The sequence below is a fragment of the Sminthopsis crassicaudata genome, chromosome 4 (genome assembly GCF_048593235.1).
Source record: "Sminthopsis crassicaudata isolate SCR6 chromosome 4, ASM4859323v1, whole genome shotgun sequence".
NCBI classification, from domain to species: domain Eukaryota; kingdom Metazoa; phylum Chordata; class Mammalia; order Dasyuromorphia; family Dasyuridae; genus Sminthopsis; species Sminthopsis crassicaudata.
Window position 1 is genome coordinate 195440644 of NC_133620.1, and position 21932 is coordinate 195462575.

The 21932-nt window shown below is 35.7% G+C and overlaps 1 protein-coding gene across 1 annotated transcript in view; it reads right to left on the reverse strand.

Moving 5' to 3' along the window:
* LOC141566082 (uncharacterized) overlaps positions 1-21932 on the reverse strand; it is a 207149-nt gene that overhangs the window by 164737 nt on the left and 20480 nt on the right. The window contains exons 4-12 of the mRNA XM_074310125.1: positions 18354-18630; positions 17132-17294; positions 15784-15856; positions 14147-14257; positions 13243-13326; positions 12510-12623; positions 11534-11728; positions 6204-6363; positions 559-716 (exon numbers count right to left, since the gene is read on the reverse strand). Coding sequence (XP_074166226.1) covers positions 559-716; positions 6204-6363; positions 11534-11728; positions 12510-12623; positions 13243-13326; positions 14147-14257; positions 15784-15856; positions 17132-17268 — 1032 coding nt within the window. The 5' untranslated portion in view covers positions 17269-17294; positions 18354-18630. The remainder of the gene's footprint in view (positions 1-558; positions 717-6203; positions 6364-11533; positions 11729-12509; positions 12624-13242; positions 13327-14146; positions 14258-15783; positions 15857-17131; positions 17295-18353; positions 18631-21932) is intronic.

Sequence of the window (21932 nt, forward strand, 5' to 3'; positions counted from 1 at the left end):
TATTCCAAGTAAAAGTAGTGAAATAAGAGTAGGAATCCTTAAAAATCCTAATGGTAACTTAGAGGGAATAAGAATTTTTAAAAATATTTTTGCATGAAAATCATTTAAATTTAAATAGTAGCTAAATACATTTAATTGTTTGCATTGATGTTCAATGTTAAGTTTTTAATTAAATATATTTTTTCCTTTGTAAAAGAGTGATAAAATAAATCCCTAATTTATAGAACTGGAGGGCCTCCCAAGTCCTCCTCCATATGCTCTAGCTCCTTCCAAAGAGACATACATCTTGCTGGGATGGCACAGGAAATGTTTGATTGGTTCCTATTGACAAGGACTGTGCTTTAGATGACTGGGAGTGACAGTGTCCTCCTTGTTGGAGGAATCTCCCCTTCTGTGGTTTACAAGGACTATGGAAACAGATCTTTTCTCTCTTTGGACCTCTCTGTGAGGATTGAGAAGAGGCCCTCTTTGAGCACTTTCTCTTCCTTGAATTCCAGGCTTGCTTCCATACTTTGCTTTTAGGAACACCTGCATTTGGATACAGTGTTTTTCAAGTACCAGGGAAAAGAGTTCCATCTCATCAGCAGAATTCTTTAGATCCTCTGTGTTGTAGCAGATGTTGAAATGAGACAAAAGAAGTTCTAGCTGAGGTTTCAGTTCTGCTGCTTCTGTTTTATTGTGGGGCAGAATAAAGGTAACTTCTTTTCTGAATAACCCTAAAAAAGAAACCAAAAATCAAATTTAATGAAAAGCAACAAGAGCATGTCTGGGAAGGGAAATGGAGAAGCTGATTTAAGCAGCAGGTAGAGGCTTCTCCTACATATAGATACACTCGTGAGGTGGAAAGAACACTAAACCCAGAAAACCTGGGTTTAAAATCTACCTCTGACAATTATTTATCAGTCTCTGAACTTCTCTAAATCTCAGGGTTTTCCTATGTAAAATGGGGATCATAAAATGAGGTAGTACCTACCATACTAGGTTATTGCAAGAAAAAATGTTTTGTGAATGTAGATTTTTAGTGATATTATTATTTGCAACAATAACAATAATATTCTCATCAACCATTCATTCTAACTACTGGGAAACAGAACAAAAGCTCTTCCCATTGAATTTGCCAGATCCTGGATTTTCTTGCCTGAATTTGGCATAAAAGTTCCCCAAACAAAACTGTTTTCACATATTTGTATTTGTCATACAAGGATTTGAGTAGACTACGCTTACAGAGGGCTGTTTTTATCTATTCATTCAATATTTATTTAGAGCCTAGTATGTACAAAGCATTGTACAAGACACCAAGAGGCAGTCAAAAGTTATTATTAATAATACACAATCAATCACTATTGATATTAATAATAATAAATTATGTCATAAATATGAATCCTTGGTTCCCTTTATTTCTCCTTCCTAGGAGTCAGATCTCCTGATCCTTAAATAAGAGCCTAAAATAGAGATAAGTCTGCAGATGACAGAGGCCAAATGGGAACTGGAAGTGGGCAGGATTTAGTGGCCCAAACTACTTATTGAAAAAAGATGATGCTAAGTAGTCACCATCCTACAACTTGCTATGTTCCAGAAACTGCTCCAAGTTGAAAGTATGGTCTAAGTATCTCATAGAAACAAAGCTATGCAAAAAAAAAGATAAAGAATTTTTTGATAAAGAATTGATCTTGGAAAATAAATTAGAGGTACATAGGATAGTTTACCTCTCAGACTTGTGGAGGAGGAAGGAATTTGTGACCAAGGAAGAACTAGAGATCATTATTGATCACAAAACAGAAAATTTTCATTACATCAAATTAAGAAGCTTTTGTACAAACAAAACTAATGCAAAAAGATTAGAAGGAAAGTAACAAATTGGGAAAACATTTTTACAGTTAAAGGTTCTGATAAAGACCTCATCTCCAAAATCTCCAATTGGCTCTAATTTATAAGAAATCAAGCCATTCTCCAATTGATAAATGGTCAAAGGATATGAACAGACAATTCTCAGATGATGAAATTGAAACTATTTCCACTCATATGAAAGAGTGTTCCAAATTACTATTGATCAGAGAAATGCAAATTAAGACAACTCTGAGATACCACTATACACCTGTCAGATTGGCTAAGATGACAGGAACAAATAATGATGAATGTTGGAGGGGATGTGGGAAAACTGGGACACTGAGACATTGTTGGTGGAGCTGTGAAAGAATCCAACCATTCTGGAGAGCAATTTGGAACTATGTCCAAAGGGCTATCAAATTGTCATACTCTTTGATCCAGCAATGTTACTACTGGGTCTATATTCTAAAGAGATTACAAAAGAAGAAAAAGGACCTCCATGTGCAAAAATGTTTGTAGCAGCTCTTTGTGGTGGTGAGAAATTGGAAATTGAGTGGAAGCTCATCAATTGGGGAATAGCTGAATAAGTTATGTTACATAAATGTAATGGAAATACTGTTGTTCTATTAAAAAATGATGATCAGGCCGGAAAGAGTTACATGATCTGATGTTTGAGTGAAGTGAGCAGAAGCAGGAGAACTGTGTTGTTTTTATTTTTAGGTTATACATGCACATTAATTTTTTACATATTACCCTATGAGTCAAATTGGGAAAGAAAAGTTAGAATCAAAGGAAAAAACATGAGAAAGAAAAAAGATAAAAATAGTGTACATGATCCACATTGAATCTCTATAGATCTCTCTGTGGATGAGAATGACATTTTGCATCCGAAGTTTATTGGGATTGCCTTGGATTACAGAATTGTGGAGAAATCATAATTGATCATCACATAGTCATGTTGCTATATACAATATTTTACTGGTTCTGCTTGCTTCACTCAGCATCAGTTCATGTAAATCTTTCCAGACTTTTCTAAAATCAGACTGTTCGTCATTTTTGTAGACCAATAATAATAGTCCATTATTTTCATATGTCATAGCTTATTCAGCCATTCCCTAATTGATGGCCATCTACTCATTTTCTAGTTCCTTGCCACCACAAAAAAGAGCTGTTGCAAACATTTTAGCACAAGAGGACACTTTTCCCTGTTTTATGATCTCTTTGGAATATAGCACCAGTAGTAGCACTGCTGAATCAACAGGTATGAATAATTCTACAGGCCTCTGGACATAGTTTCAAATTGCTCTTACCAGGAGAACACTGTACACAGTAACATGTGATGATCATGTGATGATCATCTATGATGGACTTATCTCTTTTCAGCAAAATAGTGATCCAAGACAATTTCAGTAGATTTAGGACGGAAAATGTCATCTGCATGGATAGAGAGAATTGTGGAGACTGAATTAGGATTGACACATACTATTTTCATCTTTGTCTTATTTGCTTTCTTTCTCTTTCTCATGATTTTTCCCTTTTGTTCTGATTTTTTCTTTCACAACATGACTAATATGGAAATAGGTTTAAAATTATTTTACATGTATAACCTATATTAGATTACTTGTCATCTTGGGAGGGGAAAGGAGATAAGGGAAGGAGGGAGAAAAAAATTTGGGACACAAAATCTTACAAAAATGATTATTGAAAACTACATGTTTTACATGTAATTGGAAAAATAAAATACTATTGAGAAAAAAATAAAAGAACACAAGTTTTAAGGTCAGAAAATCTAGATTTAAGATATAATTGATGTTACATGACTATGGGCAAGTCACTTGAATTCTGTCAGTTTCTTCATCCATCAAATGGGGAGAATCATACTTATAGCAACTCATAGGGTTATTCTGAGGAAAGTATTTTGTAAACAGAAAAGTAGGGGCATATATAACTATAACTATATAACTAGGGGCATCATAAATTACTTTGTTGATTGTTAAATTTTCAGCATGAGGATTTACACATTGAAAATTGGCAAATACTATTATTATTCTGTTGATGGAAAAAAACATTAATGATTTAATTTTAAGACTGTTATAAGACCTAATCATTAAACATTTTCCAGTATATTCCTGACTATAATTGTGAGTTATTATTAGAATATGCCAAGGTACTATACTATTTGGCATAAAGATTTCTAAAGTGTATATAAATCAATTTTAAAAGGTCAACACAGAAGCAAATAAAATAAAACCATATTTCCTTTTTTTGTGAGGCAATTGGGGTTAATTGAATTGGCCAGGTCACATGGTTTAAGAAGTGTTAAATGTTTGAGGTTGGATTTGAACTCAGACTCTCCTGACTCCAGGGCTGGTGCTGTATATATTGCACTATCTAGATGCCCCCAATCATCTTTCAAATGATAAAGTGACAGTCCTACTTCTGACACATATGGCTCATGTCAGGTTAGGTACTGAACCTTATATTATTCTAGCCAGCTCTAAGTTGCAGAGAAAGCTCTGGCCTGCATTGGTAAAGAGAATCACCTCATTGGGAATCAATGAAAGTGTAGGTTTAGTTACTATCTCATTCCTTAATTCTATCCCTAAATAATAGTGGCAGAAGAGTCTGAAGAATAACATAATTCTTAGACCATCTGAAAACATTAATTTTAACTGCTGAGTATCTTTATAGGTTATATCTGACCAATGATTTCACACACTAATGGAGGACACCTATATTGTCATTTATACTGTAAATAAAACCAGAAAACATAAAGAAGCTATAGCTAAAATGGAAGGATAGTTATCAAGTTCTTTTCAGAAAAGCAGTTGGTGAAAGCTGGTTCCATTAGGTAACAAAAAGAGTCATTTCATGGACACCTGCCTTCTTACCTCGTGGTTTTCATAATCCAGAACAAAGAAACTACAAAGAAGGTAACTGCAATGTATACAAAAGATGAAGACGATTTTAAAATGAATCTGATTTTAATGTGAAAATGGATCCATGGACAACAATAGAAATTTTGCCGAAAAATAGTTAAACATAAAAAAGACCAGAGATCTGAAGACTTCCTAGAAATCTTCCACTATTCCCAATTTGCTCTCCCAGGAGAACACTGTACACAATAACATGTGATGTTACTGTGATGTGATGTGATGTTACTATTTCCAAAACAAAACAAAAAGCAACAACCTGGAAAGTCCTACATGTACTCAAGCAAAGGGAAATGTACTCAAAGAAAAGTCATAATAATATTCTGGGATGACCAGCTATGAATAGCTTTGCTATTCTTAGTAATACAATCATCCATGACTATAATGAAGGATTTATGATGAAAAATCCTTTCCCTCTCAATCTCTCCCTCTCTTCTTCTCTCCCTCCCTCCTCCCATTCTCTCTCTTTCCCTCTTTCCCTCCCTCCTTTCTTCCAACCCACCTTCCCTTCTCCCTTCTCTCTCAACTTAGTTTTTCTTGAGGGTTTCTATTTTCATTAAGGTTTTTATTTTCTTTTTTTCACAAGTGATTTCTTAATTGTGGATGAGGATAAGAAAGAGAACCTAGAACCCCAAAATTTTAAAAACAAATATAAAAATTTGTTTTGAATGTAATAGGAGGAAAATATTAAATAAAACAAAACAAAATAAAAAACAGATTCAAAGAAATGGGAAAAGAACAAACATAAAGACAGCGACTCTATCATCACTTCTTAGAGAAAATTAACCAGAGAAAAATATTTTACACATGGATGCTAAAAAAAAAATAGAAACTATTATCATCTTCCAAATATTTGATTTTATAAAATGGAAGAAAATGACAGCCAAATGGAAGACTATAATCTGCATCACCTAACGAAACAGTGACAAAAGCTTACAGAGAACTCATTTTCAAACCTAGCTAATCAGATTATCCCCAAAGCATTTGAAGATGAAGTAAAAATAAATAAACATCTATGGAATGGTACAGAGCTGCCAGCATTTACATAGTGATCAATATTGATAATATTGGAATGCCATGTGCTAGGTACTATGTTGCTTGCTTTTACAAATATTATCTTACATCTTAAATTTTCCCAATAAACCTCAGAATTCCCAATAAACATCAGAATTAAAAACATTAATCTGATTTGTGAAATTGCTTATAATTTTCATGATGGATGTGAACTTTTAGGGCATCCCCATTAACCCATTAAGCTACTACAATTCTAACATAATGGAACTATAACTTCATAATATGCAGGACAGGTTTAACTTACCAAAGCAATCCTCTTATTTGAAAATACAAACTTTTATACACACACACACACACACACACACACACACACACACACACACACACCTCTTCTTCATTTTTCACATTGAAAGGTGACTAATTTTTCACCTGAAGTGCTCATTACTGAAGAAGCTTGACAGCCAGAATTCTGGTTGTTAGTAGATGAAGACTCAGGGTCTCTATGTCCAGTGCACATATCACCATTTTCTTGATCCATGTCCTGTATAGCAATTTCCAACCTGTCAGATAGGGGCAAGTATTGTAGTACCTGTGAACAAAAACCCGAGTTGAGGGAGAAAATATGAGAAAGCTACAGAGTGAGACTTGACTTTGTTTATCATATATATATGATAAACAAAGTATGTATACAAATATATATTCCATATATATAATATGTACATACACAAAAGAAATAGATATAGATATATGGATGAACATGTATGTACGTGACTATTCATATATATATATACATACACACACATATATATGAACATATGATACAAGAAGATGTAAATGATTAATAAACTTCAACAGCCAGGCCAAAGATGAAGAATTCTCTTGTTCTTTAGCCTGCTTTTCTTTCATCATTCATGAAAATTTAATAAACAAATTAGCATTAAGCTAAATCTACATTTTATAGTTTTGAAAGTTTCCAAAAAGTCATTTGAATGAAATTTTATTTATTATTTATTTCTGGTTTTTATAAGTTCTGATGCTACTAGTTTTGTGGATTTATTTTGTATCCTGCTATTTTAGGGTTTTTATTGATTCTATGGGAGTGTTTAAGTATATCATCATGTCATGGGCAAATAGGGATAACTTTATTTCTTTTTGGCTGATATTTATACTTTGGATTTTGCTCTTGTCTTATAGATAAGCTAGCAATTTTAGATTTTACCAAATAATAGTAAGGAGAGAGAACATTCTCATTTCATCCTCTATTTATAATGGCACAGATTCTAGTGTTTTCTCTGTTGCCAATAATGCTAGCTCTAAGGTTATTTTTTTTTAGATAAATGCTTTTAGTCATAGTAAACAAAAGCCCTTTCATGCTTATATAGGCATTTATATTTTAAATTTGTGTTTAAATGAGCAGCATTTGTCAAAGGCTTTTTATGCATCTACTACCTGTAGGCATCTCAAATTCAGCAGATCCAAAATAACTCATTTTATCTTCCCAAACCCTCTTCTCTTCTTAACTTCCCCATTATCTCCATTATCTTCCCAGTCACTCCTGCTTGAAACTTCAGTCATCTTCACCTCCTTTCTCACACTCATCCACGTTCCCAATCCATTTCCAAATCTTGTTTCTATTTCTTATCTTCATTTGTTACTCAGACTAGAGTCCAATTCTTTGTGACTCTATTTGACAATTTTCTTGACAAAGATATTAGATGGTTTGCCATCTCCTTCTTCAGCTCATTTTACATATGAAGAAACTGAGGCAAGCAGGATTAAGTGATTATCCCAGGCTAACACAGTTAATAAATGTCCGAGGCTAGATTTGAACTCAGGAAGATGAGTCTGGCCTGCCACCTAGAATAGCATCTCTTACATACACACTCTTCTCTCTATTCATACAAACTGATATGGTTAATATAGACACTAGATATGAGCAGGCATCAAATATAGGGTTCAGTCATGTGAAGAATTTACAATGGCTGTTCTCTTTGGCAAAGGTAGATTTATTTAGGGGAAGAAGTTACAGATACAATGAAGAAATACAATAGACACCAGGAATGGTAAATATTAAATAGAGTGGGAGAGCATATGAAAGACAAGTTCCTCAGTGAAACTCACAATTACCCAGTAGAAAGGGAGTAGATGAGGTTGACAGTTCCTTCCTTTTGAGACTAGCTGTCATTTTGTATATACATAATTGTCTGCATGTTGTGTTCCTTATTAGAATGTGAGTTCCTTGAGGGCACAGATCATGTTTTGTTTTTTATTTATCCTCACAACTAGGCACATTTCCTAATATATAAGTGCCTAATAAATATGGTGATTAATCAATGTAAGTTTTATTAATTTGGTTTTATTCATATGATTAATTATACTAGTTATTTTCACAGTGTAGAACTATACTTGTATCCTTGGTCTGAATCCAACTTAATCATAATGATTTATTCCTGGATATATCACTACAATCTCCTTACAATATTTTAATTTAATTTTTTTTGTTCACCAATAAGTATTAAAGCAAAGTGAAATTGGTCTATAGTTTTTCTTTTCCTTTGTCTCTCCATAGTTTTGGTATCAGGACCACATTTGGCTTATAAATGGAACTTGGCAGATTGACTTTTTCTCTATTCTCAGGAAGATTTATACCACAATTATATATTAATTGCTTTTTAAACATATTAAAGAATTCATTGGCCTAGGGTTTCTTTTTTGTTGTTGTTGTTTTGTTTTGCTAGTTCATTTTTGACTTGCTTGAATTCTTTTTCTAGAATTCAGTTTGTTCAGTATCTCTAGTTCTCATTTTATTAATTGGGATATTTTACATTTTTTAGATATTCATCTACTTCCTTTGAATTCTCACTTTTCCTCAGCAAATGATCCCCCTTTTAAGGGGTGCATTTAAAAAACATATTTCCATATTTGTCATGTTGTTAAAGAAAAATCAGATCAAAAGGGAAAACAACCAAGAAAAAGAAAAAAGCAAGCAAACTAAACAAAGGTGAAAATAATGAGATCCTGGGTGCAACTGGCAGAAAAAGAATGAAATATTGATGGAATTACTCCCTGAGACAGGGCATTTATAGGAATCAGTTTAGCCTTGTGGTTCCACCTTCTGAAGAGGTCATGAATAGCCTTGCCTTGCTGTGTCTTGTCTTTTTTTCAAAAGTCTTTTTTACTCCTTTATTTCATTTTAATATAATTATTGTTTTCATGATTTATTTCTTGATTTATTCATTATCCAGAATTTTCTTACTTAGTCTCTAAGTAGGTTTGTATCTTTTACCTATATTCTCTCTTATTATTATTTTATTGTGCTACAGTCTTTAAAATACATATTTATTATGACTGCTTTTTATATTTGTTTATGACTATTCTATAGCACAGGATCACTGATCAGACAAGTTTTTATGAAGATAGCTTGTAATGCTGAGAAATATATAAATCTTTTAGTACTCCTATTCAGAAGACACATAGATTAGTCAAATCTAATTTTTCTGCTAATCTGATCAGCTCAGCATTTTCCTTATTTGCTATATTTTTGTTAGATTTATTCCATTCTGAGAAAGAATCATTGAAGTCTCTTACTATTATTATGCTAATACTGATACAATTTTGTAATTCTAGTTTTTTTAATTTAAATATTAGACCAATTATATATTTAATATATGTGCATATATCTACAAATACATACACATATATATGTATACATACATATACACACAAGCTCAGAGGTTAAGTCCCTTGCCCAGGTCACACAACTAATTAGTACCACAGATCAGTGTGGAATCTCTCCCTCTTAAATTTTAGATCTGGTGTTATAGGAGCACTGTTTCCTCTACCTTCCTATACCTCTACCTTCCCTATAGTTGCTTAGTATATATGATATCAATTAATGATAATATAACATGTTATATTAAAATTATAGCATAATTATATAATATCAATTAATTATAAGCTAAGATGTTTTGATATTAAAGTAGTTCAAGGAAGGCTCACAGGATCATAAGTTTAAAAATAGAAAGAAGCTTAAAGATCATCTAGCTAAAACATCCCATTTTACAGATGAAAAATCAAGCTCAGGGAAGACCAGAGCTTTCTCAGAGTCATAGAAGTAAACAATAGCAGAGCCACGACAAGTCTAGGCTTTCCCAAATCCAGTGCTCTTTGACTAGAGAAACTTAATTTAACATATATTTATCGAGTCTCTTCTACCTCTAACATATTATGCTTTAAGCCAGTTAGTTTATATAGATTTTGTGGTAGCTAAAAAAAGATGACACAGAAGAGTTGTGAACTGTGGAGTAGGGAGAAAAGGAAGCTCAGGGCAGATAGTTTCAGTTTTTTCTACAAAGAAGGGAAGTATCTTTGCTGAGGAAAAAAAAGGAAAGGAGATCTTGTGGGAAGCTTGAGGGGAAAAAAGGCGGGGTAGAAAAGCTTCCATAGAGAATGTGATAGAGCATTCAGCTAAGAAAGGGATGTTTTTCTGTGCAGCAGGGAGGACCACACCAAGAATGGATGTCATCAATTTGTAGTCCACCCAAATAACATAGTTGAGTTGTATCATTTTCTCCAATAGTATTCAGTGGTAAGTGGTAGAGAAGGCAAATAGTAAGAATAAGTAAAGTTTGAGATTTGGGAAGGTATTAGGAGTGAAAGGGAAAGAGAGCAAAGGATTCAGAAGTAGAAGATGTGGTAATGTGAACTGGGAACTGGTCAGTCAACTAATATTAATTAATCATTGACTATATAGAATCAGGTAGCTAGGTGGTGCAGTGGATAGAGTACCAGGCCTGATGACTCCTTTTCCTGATATCAAATCTGCTCTCAGATACTACCTTGGACAGGCCACTTAACCCTGCTTTGCCTTATTTTCTTCATCTGTAAATGAGCTGGAGAAGGAAATGGCAAAACCACTCCTATATCTTTGCCAACAAAACTTAAAATGGAATCACAAAAAGTTAGACAAGACTGAACAACAAATGTAGAGACACTGTACTTAGTTCTGAATATGCAAAAAGAGAAAAGCGAGATCTCTAGATCTAGGAACTCACAATTTAATTGATCACTTACTTGATCAAGATTATGAAAGCAGAAAAGTTGGGGCAGCATAGGGCTGAAGGATTTGGAGAAAGGGGAGTAGTAGAGAAATTAGATGTAAGCACTTCGTAAGCACCAAGAATTTAGGAGGAATGAGGCACAAGTTTAGGGGATTAAGATCAAAGATAGGAATTGCAGCATGAAGGATCATGGAGGTAGAATGATTTTGGGTCAAGGTAAAAGGCTAATAGAATATAGCCACTTTTGAGTGGTTTTGGTCTGATAAATGTACGCATCCCCAGGGGCCCCCACCCATGGGGGAGGAAGGGGGCCCGGGTCAGAGCTCGTAGACATGTATTAGCTCTAGAATTACCACAGTTATCCAAGTAGGAGGAAGCAAGCGACCAAAGGAACCATAACTGATTTAATGAGCCATTTGCAGTTTCACTGTACCGGCCGTGTGTACTTAGACATGTATGGATTAATCTTTGAGACAAGCATATGCTACTGGCCACTTCCTACAAGAGATAATTCTCCTAGTTGTCATTGTCTTGCCCCTAAAATTAATCTGCATCTATTTAATCTACAAGTAAAATATAAACTTTTTGAGAGCAGGGACTGTTTCTTTTCTATCTTTTGTATACCTAGTGCCTAGAACATAGGAGTTAAGTAAATGTTTATTGATTTGCCTAAATGTGTACCTCAGTCACTTCTCTTACCCTCAGGTAGCTGTGAATGTCTCTAAGAGAATGTAAATGACAAACTAGCCACCTAGTGTAGATCATCAGATCTTCCTGTGTTACCAAGTGTCCAGGATTGTTCTTTCCCATGAATAAGTTTTCTTGAGCAACAGCCAACCTCTCAGCTCTCTGAACAGCGTCATTGTATTCCTGAATAATGTGCCCAACCTGCTCCTGTTTAACAGAAAGATAAAGACAGAACTGGACTCTTCACTCTATAATCTTTCTCTGCAAGTTCAATCAAACAACATTTACTAACTGCACACAAAGACAGAGAACAACTCTCACTTATGTAGCACTTTAAGATCACAGAGAGATCACTTCCCAACTATCCTGTGAGTCAGATATATGTTTTTATAATGAAGAAACTGGTTCAGAGAATTAACTTGGACAAGGTTACATTGTTTGTGTCAGCAATAATCTTTGAAAGTTCAGTACTCTTCCTACAATACTATCACTGTGTCAGAGGTTAATAAGGAGCTCTTTTTTCCAAAAGTTCTTCCACTTTCTATAAAAGCTTGGAGAAAGAGAAAAAGTCACATTAACATGTTGGGGTGAAGGTGGGGAAGAGAACAACAGGAAAGAATTAATTTTGGGGGGCTTCACTCTTCAGTTATTGGCTCTGGTAACAGAAATCTGCTTTGGGGCTTACATTAGTACTGAATTGTGCTCAGCTGAACAAAAAGTTTCTGCAAAAAAAAAAAGCATTTCTCAGCTTGTTGGGTGACATGGGTGACAAATGCCACTCTGAGCAGTTTTAAATTTTTAAAAAGTAAATATGCAATTCTGGCACATCAAGATTTGCTGGCATATCAACCAACAGTAGGCTCATCTCTATATTTCTAGGCCTGACTGAAATTTGACAACCTTCTTTTGCATTTACCATTTGGATTTAAAGAGAACCTCACAATATATGGAATAGTATACAGATTCATCTGGTTCAGAGGCTTCTTACCTGGTAAAGAGGATAAACTTGTTCCATTATGCTGCTATGCTGGCAGAACCTCTTCCACCTAAGCATGTGTAAGTATTTGCTCTGGACCAACTGGGTAATTCTCTCTGTATAAAACTTGAAACAACAACCACATGTTAACATTATTAGCAGCCTAAGTTCACATTACACAGATGGCACAGAATCTTGAGGGTAATGAAAGTACGCAACTCCAGTGCCTGGCATATAGTAGGTGATTAATAAATATTTGCTGATTGTATAAATTGATTGATCAGTCCTGAAAACAAACACAATAATAATAACAGCTAATGTTTATAGTAGTGCTTATAATGTGCACTGCATAAAATATTTACAGTTGTTTTCTCATTTGATCCTCACAACAATCCTGGGAGGTGGGAGCTATTATTTTCATCATCTTACAGATGAGAAAATTGAGGCAGATGGAGATTAAAGGACTTGCCCAGAGTCGCATAGCTAAGTATCTGAGGCTGGATTTGAACTCAGGGCTTCCGGACTCTGATTCTTTATACTGTGGAGATCATAGTTTCATTGCTTTTGACCTAGAAGACAATTAGAGACTATATAGTTCAACTCCCTCCATTTATATAAAAGGAAATTGAGTACTAGAGAGATTAAGTGATTTTCCCAAAGGTCACACAAGAGGCAGAAATGGGATTTGAACTTAGATCCTCTGCTTCCAAATCCAGTGTTCTTTCCATTCTATTTCTTTTCTCACCTGTAAAATTAAAATCCAACTCAAGCTCACTAACCAAGATGCTTTTTCAAAAGCCACTTGGCATTTCCTGTCTCCCAAGACCTGCTAAAATAACAAAAGAGCCATAATTAGGCTAGGACTTTGGCCCAGAGTACTGATTTTAGAAGATACTGAAAACACTTGTGGTGCTTTAGCAGAAGGAAAATGGAAATCGTAACTACCTCCCTTTCTTAAGTTTTTTTTTTTTTTTTTTTTTTTTTTTTGGATTGTTGTGAAGTTCAAATGAGATAATAATTTTCAAGCATTTAGCACAATGACTGGTGGATAGTATGCACTATATAAATGGTTATTCCCTTTCTCCCCTCCCTTTCCCCCTTTGCACCCTAAGTTAGTGAGGACCTCCCCAGTTTGGTGTGCCTGTCTCATTCACCCTGGCTCCTGACCTCTCCCTTTATTCAGTCTTTCACCCTACTCCTCCCTATTTCCTAAACTCCAGTGGCTTGTTATTCTTGTTTGAGAGTGCATTTCATGCTGTTTGCCCCAGGGAAAGTTTAGGCTGTTCTAAGTGCCAAAGGCCCTGTTGTGGGGTCCAAAGTTCTAAAGCTTTATCTGTGACTTAAAATTTTGACAAACTATAATTTCTGACCTGAAACCTTCTTTAAAATGAAGTTATTACGGGCATTTCAAAGCTAAGATTATAGCTGTTAACTTTTGACATTTTAGTTACATGTGGAAACAGTCATGGAAGCCAGCTGTGATAGTCCTTTACAAAAAATAAAAATAAAGGTACATACAAATCTGGTTCTCAAGTGAATAAGCTAATCATCTAGGGAAATTCCTCTTTGGCTTGGAAAGAAGCCAGATGTTTGGCTTTGGGCAGACTAAAGGTGAAAACCAGACAGTCCAACACAAAGAAACATTTTACCTGGTGCAGAAGCAAAGGTAAGTTTTCAACTGTGTACTCTTTCCTTAAACAGCTTTCTAGCTCCCTCTGCAGGACATCTGCTTGAATTACAAGGGGCTTTGATTCAGCCACCTGAACAGAGACAAAAGTAACCCACCTCAAACATAATAGCAGAAAGATAAAAAGGAGAGGAAATAATATTATCGATATAAGAGAAAAGTTTATCTAGTTCATTAGTCATTTTCCTTCCTTGTTCTTTTCTCTTTCTCTCACTTGCATATGGAGTAACACATTGGCCTTCTTTTCCTTCCCATCCTTTCTTCCTTTCCCTTTCTTCCCTCCCTCCCTCCTTTTCCTTCCTTCCTTCCTTTTCAAACAACGCATATTTTCAAACAATTTCCAAGTTGCTAATTATAATAATTGAAATCAAGAAGCTGTTAAAAAAAAAACTAACCAAAATGTGTCTCCTGGAAAACAAAGGCCCAACCCAGCAAGACTTGATTTGCTTTATTTTTCCTTTCACTTATTTAGAAGCAGAAAAAGTATAATTATAATAAATTACAGAGGTCAAGAGCACTGTTGGAATGATGAATGAATTGTATTAGCTTAGAAGCAGACACTCCTAATAACATTCATTTTGTTATATAATATCCAAAAGTATCCTTTATTATTGTTTGTACTTTTAAATATCATATCCTACCTAGCACATAGTATGATTATATTATGTTGGGGAAATGTAGATAACACCTTCCTTTTCCATGAGAAACAGGCTGTAAATTTTGCCTCTGTGATCAACATAGCTAGCTGGTGAGGAGAGTAGATTTAGGGGGTTATGGTAGAGAAGTGATCTTCTGAACTGAAAAACTAGTGGATTTAAGTTTGCAAGGGAATGGTCTGTGAGGAGCACTCAGGTGCAAATTTTGGTAAAACTACCTGATCACCTTACAATCACTGTCTTCCAAAGAACTGGAGATTGAGGGAATGTCCATCAATTGGGGAATGGCTGAATAAGTTGTGGTATATTAATATAATGGAATACTATTGTTCTATAAGAAATGATGAGCAGTTAGATGTCAGAATAATCTGGAAAGATTTACATGAATTGATGCTGAGTAAAGTGAGCATAACTAGGAGAACATTGTACACAGTTATAGTAACATTGTGTGATGATCAACGAGGGTAGATTTAGCTCTTCTTAGCAACAGAGTGATCCAAGACAGTTCCAAAAGAGTCATGATGAAAAATGTTATCCACATCCAGAGAAAGAACATGGAAACTGAATACAGATTGAAGCATACTATTTTCACTTTTAAAATTTATTTTTTTCTTTCTCGTGGTTTTCCCTTTTGATTCTTCTTCCACAACGTGACTAATGTGGAAATATGTTTAAGATGATTGTACATGTATAACCTATACCAGAATGCTCACTGTCTTGGGCAGGAGGAAGGAAGAAAAATTTGGAACACAAACTCTTATAAAAAAGAATGTTGAAAGCTATCTTTACATATAATTGGAAAACATAAAATACAATTAAGTAGAAAAAAAAAACACTGCCTTCTATTGCCCCATGTATTTCTGCACTGCTAGACATAGAGAAGTTCTGCCAACAATGTTTAATAAGTAGCTTTCAATAGCTATAGTTTTACCTACTCACTTACCTGCAAGCTTTTCCGTAATGCCAGTTCCCTCTCTTTTCTAAAGTAAGAAACATCCTTTGGTAACCGGATGGAGCTGTGGAAAGATTTATGTAAACCAAAGGTGTCTTATAAATATGATAAGACAGCAAGGTGCTGGAATGAGCCCCTTGTGAGGCAGTATATTCAGATCACAGCTGACAAGCTTTTTGTGAGGATAAATTTAACCCTTAGCTCCCAGAGTTATAGTGAGCATCAAATGAGATTATGTAGTGTTTTGCAAACTTTACAGCAGATATAAATGTTATCTATTACCACCCTGTTTCCTTATATATAGGGATAAAAAATAGAAAGCATGCCACTTTCTACAGAAATTACTGATGAACTATTTTGCTGAAAAAAAAATCTTTATTGTTCATCCTTTTCAAACCAAGATCAAATCCAATTAAAATATGTTAGGAGAAAAGAATAACTTTTCTCAAGGAGCACAATCATTGCAATCTACATTTACATAATTTATACTTGAAAATCATCTCATTATTCCACCAACCCTGTGAGGCAGGTGGTAGAAGTAGCAATGTCCTTATTTTATAGATAAAGACATAGAAATTCAAATTTGTTGCATGACTTACATCTAGTAGATCACAGATTTAAAGTGGAAAGGATCAACTACTCTTTTTCATCTGGCATGAAACAACTTAAGACCATCAAGATCATATGGGGGACCAAGTAGCAGAGCTGGGATTTAAACCCAAGTTTTATAATTTCAGATCCAGTACTCTTTCTGGTACATCATACACAACTAGAATAGGTAGAGTTCCATTTTGAAGATGGTCTCAGGTTTCTCCCCTTATCCTCCGAGTGTGGCTTTTGAGTTTTACAATTTTGCCATCATGACATTCTCATCCTAAAATTTTCTCAGCTCTTGGGACCTTCTCACTATCTTCCCAGCCCCATTTTGTCTCCACTTTGGGAATAGTGTACAGGTAAGTCATCTTCATTCCTATTTTGGCTCTGCTTCTGACTGGATTTTGCTATGGCACAGGTACCTCCCCACCCCCCCCAACTTCTCTCTTCAGTTCCCTTTTAGGTAATGTTTTTCCTCTTTAGAATATAAATTCCTTAAGGATAAGGAGGTATCCCTAGCTCCTAACTAGTGTACCAGGCTCTTCAAAAAAGCCTGATAAAATGTTTGTTGCCTTGTTTTTGCCTTGCTTCACACTGGAACTTGTACCTGAGATTTTTTTGGCTTTAAGACCAGAGCTTTTGTTTCTATGGTATGCCACAGAACGTTGGTCTATGCCAAATGATAGCACAATGATTACACTTAGGAATAATTTTCCACTTTGTTTTGGTAAGACATTGCGTTTACCTGTAAGGCCAATGAGGTGATCTTTTAAGAGCTCCATGGTCTTGTATTTCTGTCTTAAGTTCAGCCAACTGAACCTCCAGCTCTTTTTCCAACTGCTGTATCCTCTTTGAGGAAGCGATCTTATAAATTTCATCCATGTTCCGTGTTTTATCTGTATACTCTGCTGGGAATGCAGTACAAAGCTGATAGTTAACTCTTTCCCAGTCATTGACAGCTAGCCTTTATGTAGAAGTCTTTCTACATACATCCTTTCAAGAAAAGTGCTTAGGTAAGTGAAAATGTATGCATGGCAATTTAAGAAAAGAATCAGACCAGAAAATTACGATTGACTTTCTCCCCCTGGATTTTGATTTCATAAATGCTAGGAGCTCTGAGTGAAGAACTCCCTCTACCAGTGGAGACCACCATTTTCTTTCCAACTTGTAGTTTTAGAGTAAGTGACTTGGTACAATGAGCAATTAAGTGACTTAGCTAAAATGGGTCTGCAGCAAAACTTGAAACCACAAGTTATTGACTTTAAAACCTGCTCAAACCCTTCCACCAGGACATGTAAAATGTTTTATAAATTATAATAGAAGGCATATATGTGTGTTTTATAGATATATATATAAATATACATATACATAATCTATAAGTACACATAATATAAACACACAATATATGCACATATACATATGTGTAAACATATATACAAGTATATACACAGAGATATTCATTTATTGTTGAATGCTAAAGAAAAGGTGGGAAAATGCAGACCTGTCTGACTTTGGGGAAACCTTAATGTTTCTTAACCAATTAATATTCTTTAATATCAAAATATATGTGTTTATGTACCATTATCTTTTTAAAATATGGAAATATTAATTTTATTTGATGTTTTAAAGCTCCAATACAACAGAGTCAAGTCTTGAAGACAATAACTAGTGAAGAACTGAGAAGTATTTACTAGATAACAGGAATGTGTATCTACCATTATCTTTTCCCCATCTATTTTTAACTATACATTCTTGCATGTCTAATAACTACCAAAATTTGGAAAACTCCATCTGTGTTATTTTCAGAAAATTTTCTTTTAAAAACTTCAACAGAAAATGCAGACAATGCAATCTACTCTAATGAGTAAAGGTAAGCTAGAAAAATAGAAATTAATTTACAGTATGTATGATATGCCTTTATGACAAGGCTGTTAGGACCCCCATTAAACACGCCCTATACCATTCACCTTCTGAAATGATGATGTGTTGTGATTCTGTGTTCTAAGATCTATTTAAAGAAGATAATTTTCTTCCTCTTAAGACTTCATGAAGGCTGAGTTGTTGGAGGAGAGTGCTCTTCACCTCAGCTGTGAACATCGAATGTTGGCTCAGGACCAAGACCAGCTTATAACCTCCTCCTCTCCAAGTGGAGCAAACTGTAGACTGCAGGGTCTGCCATCACACACCTGGACTGTTTCTAAATTTTTCATCTTGGAGAGATGCAGAAATATGGCCTGGGCATGTCTGACATAGGGATAAGCAGAGATGGAACATGTCCCCTGAACTCTAAGAGTTGGAGGAAAGTCACCCAGATTCAACAATTTGCCTCCTCCCTCCTGAGTTCCTGGATTTGGCAATCTGTCGATTACTAAAAACGAAAATGCTTCTATCACCACATTCGGTTCCTTGTGCACTGAGCCTTGGTTTTGAGTAAGCATTTGGGAGGTGGAGGGTAGTTCTGTAATTCCATTGGTATAGGGAAGTCCCAGGGAGAAAACATCTTCTATCAACTGCTCCACAATTTAGTTTTATTGAGGACATGGAAAGGCTAAATTACCTTCCCAAAATCACATGACCAGTATGTCAGAAGCTAGATTTGAATAGCTCTTCTTGGCTCTCAGGTCAATGCTCTCTACCTTTTATACCATACTGTCTCTCAAATGAAATGGGTTTGCTAAGCATAATATTGTCAATTCTTTCTTAGGCTCATGTTGTTTAATTGCTTAGTACAAATTTCCTTTAGTGATATATTACAAATGAACTTCAATTGCTTTCCACAATCCCCATAAACTATAGATAGGCTATGTTCTTCACTGGTGGAGACAGTTCCCACAGCAAGAAAATTATAGATCCCTGTTTTATGGGTGTTCTGATATATGAAAAAGCAAGGATAATGCCTCAATACCAGAGGAATCTTGCCCCTCTGCCAGGACAATGCTAGTGTTTAAAGCTAGAATTTAAGGCAAAAACTTTCTCACAAGTTTGCTGATGTGGCAGTTAGAAATTTACCATTCTCATACTAAGTAAGCCTTCTTGGTTTGACTCTATTGCCCTGTGGGGAACAGAGACAAGAGCCTTATCTGAAAACCTGGCCCCTCCTTGCCGTCCATCTGTTCATATCCTGGGTCCCTGAAGAAGACAAAAGTAAGAGGGGACAGGATAACTGTCTTTAAATATTGAAGGTCTTTCACATAGAAATGAGATTAGACTTGTTTTCTTTGGTCCCAAAGGACAAAACTAGATCAAAAAGGTAGAAGTTACAAAGAGGCAAATTTAGACTGTCAGGAAAATAACTAAAAACAAACAATGTTCCTAACAATTGGAATGGAATGGTCTGCTTCAGAAGATAGTGGGTCCTTGCTAATGGTTGTCTTCCAGGAGAAAGTAGAAGAGAAATTTTCAGAAATGTTACTGAAGCGGTTCCTTTACGGTATGAGTTGGTAGGGTTGACTGGCGAAGTTCAATCCAACTAAAATGGTTATAATAGCAAACATTTATGTACATTAAGATTTACAAAGCACTTTACATTTATCATCTCATATCAACCTGAGAGGTGGATGCTATTATTATTCCCATTTCACATATAAAGAAAATGAGACTGAGAGAGATTAAGTGACTTGACAAGTGGAATCACACCAAGATTCAAACTCAAGTTTTCATGAGTAAGTATAGCATTCAAAAAATTCTGTGACTCTATGATATATGTCCCATGAAAAGATATGACTCCATGCCTGTCAGGTGATGAGTCCTTTTTGTCTCCAAACACATGTTCTACTTTGCTGATTTTGCTCAACAAATCTGGGTAAAGTTATTCTAGGCTAATTTCACAGAAACCCTCAATAAATATTACATAGCAAAACAAATTTTCTTATTTTCCCCCTTGTCTAAATTCATTTCTAGAAATATTCAGATACTTAAAATGAAAACTAATACACAGACTTCCGGCCAAGATGGCGGCGTGGAGGCAGACAGCTGCTTGAGCTCCTCGTTTTCTCTCAGAACTTACTTCATGACAAGCCTCTGACTTAATGCTTGACCCAGAAAGAAATCCACAAATTATCACCAAGAGAAGACATCCTTGAAAGTCGCCAGAAAAGGTCTGTGTTTGTTCGGGGGAGGGTCAATCAGACTGGGCGCAGACTGAGGGCAGACAGCCAGAGCAAGACAGGCAGCTCACACAGCTCAGACCAGAGGGGGAGGGGTGTGATCTCTACAGTTTCTGTGAAAGGGCTTTTGCCCTAGTGTGGATGCTCCATCTTGGCAGCAAGCCAGGAGCGGAGGAGAGGGTGTAAACACCGGAGGTGAAGATTAAAACCCCAGAAAGCCAGCGTCTCTCAGAGCCCGGCCACCCCCAACCCCCACCTGGACTGACTCGGTGCGTTCTCGGAGCCTCTGAGCGCAGACTCAGTACAGTCATCGCTGTTCTGTTAGTGCCTCTCTGCTGCCCTACCCCCAGTCTGTAGAGGAAGCCCATTAATACCATCCAGCCCAATCCCCCCAAAAACAGACCAATTGTTTCTCTTGTCAGTTTGTTTTCTTTGATTCCTACTCTGACAAAATGAACAAAAAATTCAAAAGGGCTCTAACCATTGACAGCTTCTATGTGGAGAGGGAGCAGACTTCAAATGCTGAGGAGACTAGGAACAGACTGTCCCCAGATGTATCCCCTGGGAGGGATATAAGCTGCTCCTCAATACAAAAGAACCTCATAGAGGAAATCAAAAAGGCTCTCACAAGAGAGCTGGAAGAGAAATGGGAAAAGGAAAGGGAAGCTTGGCAAGAGAGCCTGGAGAAGTCATCCCATGCATTCAAAGACAGAATGGATAAAGAAATCAAATCATTGAGAAACAAGATTAGTGAGCTGGAAAAGGTAAACAACTCCAAGGAAAACAGGATTAGTGAGCTGGAAAAGGTAAACAACTCCAAGGAAAACAGGATTAGTGAGCTGGAAAAAGAAATCAGCTCTCTAAAAAATAAAATGGATAAAATGGAAAAAAATTCCATAGAAGATAAAAACTCAATTGGACAATTACAAAGAGATATAAAAAAAGTGAGTGAAGAAAATACATCATTGAAAATTAGACTGGAACAAGTAGAAATGAATGACTCAAGGAGAAACCAAGAGGGAGTCAAGCAAAACCAGAGAAATGAAACAATTGAAAAGACTGTCAAGTACCTTACCAGAAAGACAACAGACCTGGAAAACAGATCCAGGAGAGACAATTTGAGAATAATCGGACTCCCTGAAAAATGGGAGGAAAAAAAGAGCTTGGACACCATTTTCGAGGAAATTATCAAAGAGAACTGCCCAGACGTTTTGGAAACAGAGGGTAAAATAGACATTGAAAAAATTCATCGATCACCTACTGAAAGGGACCCTAAAATCAAAACGCCAAGAAATATAGTGGCCAAGTTCAAGAACCATCAGACAAAGGAAAAGATATTGGAAGCTGCTAGAAAATAAGGATAACCCAGGATCTAGCAGCGTCCACATTAAAAGAACGCAGGGCCTGGAACATGATATTCCGAAAGGCTAAGGAACTTGG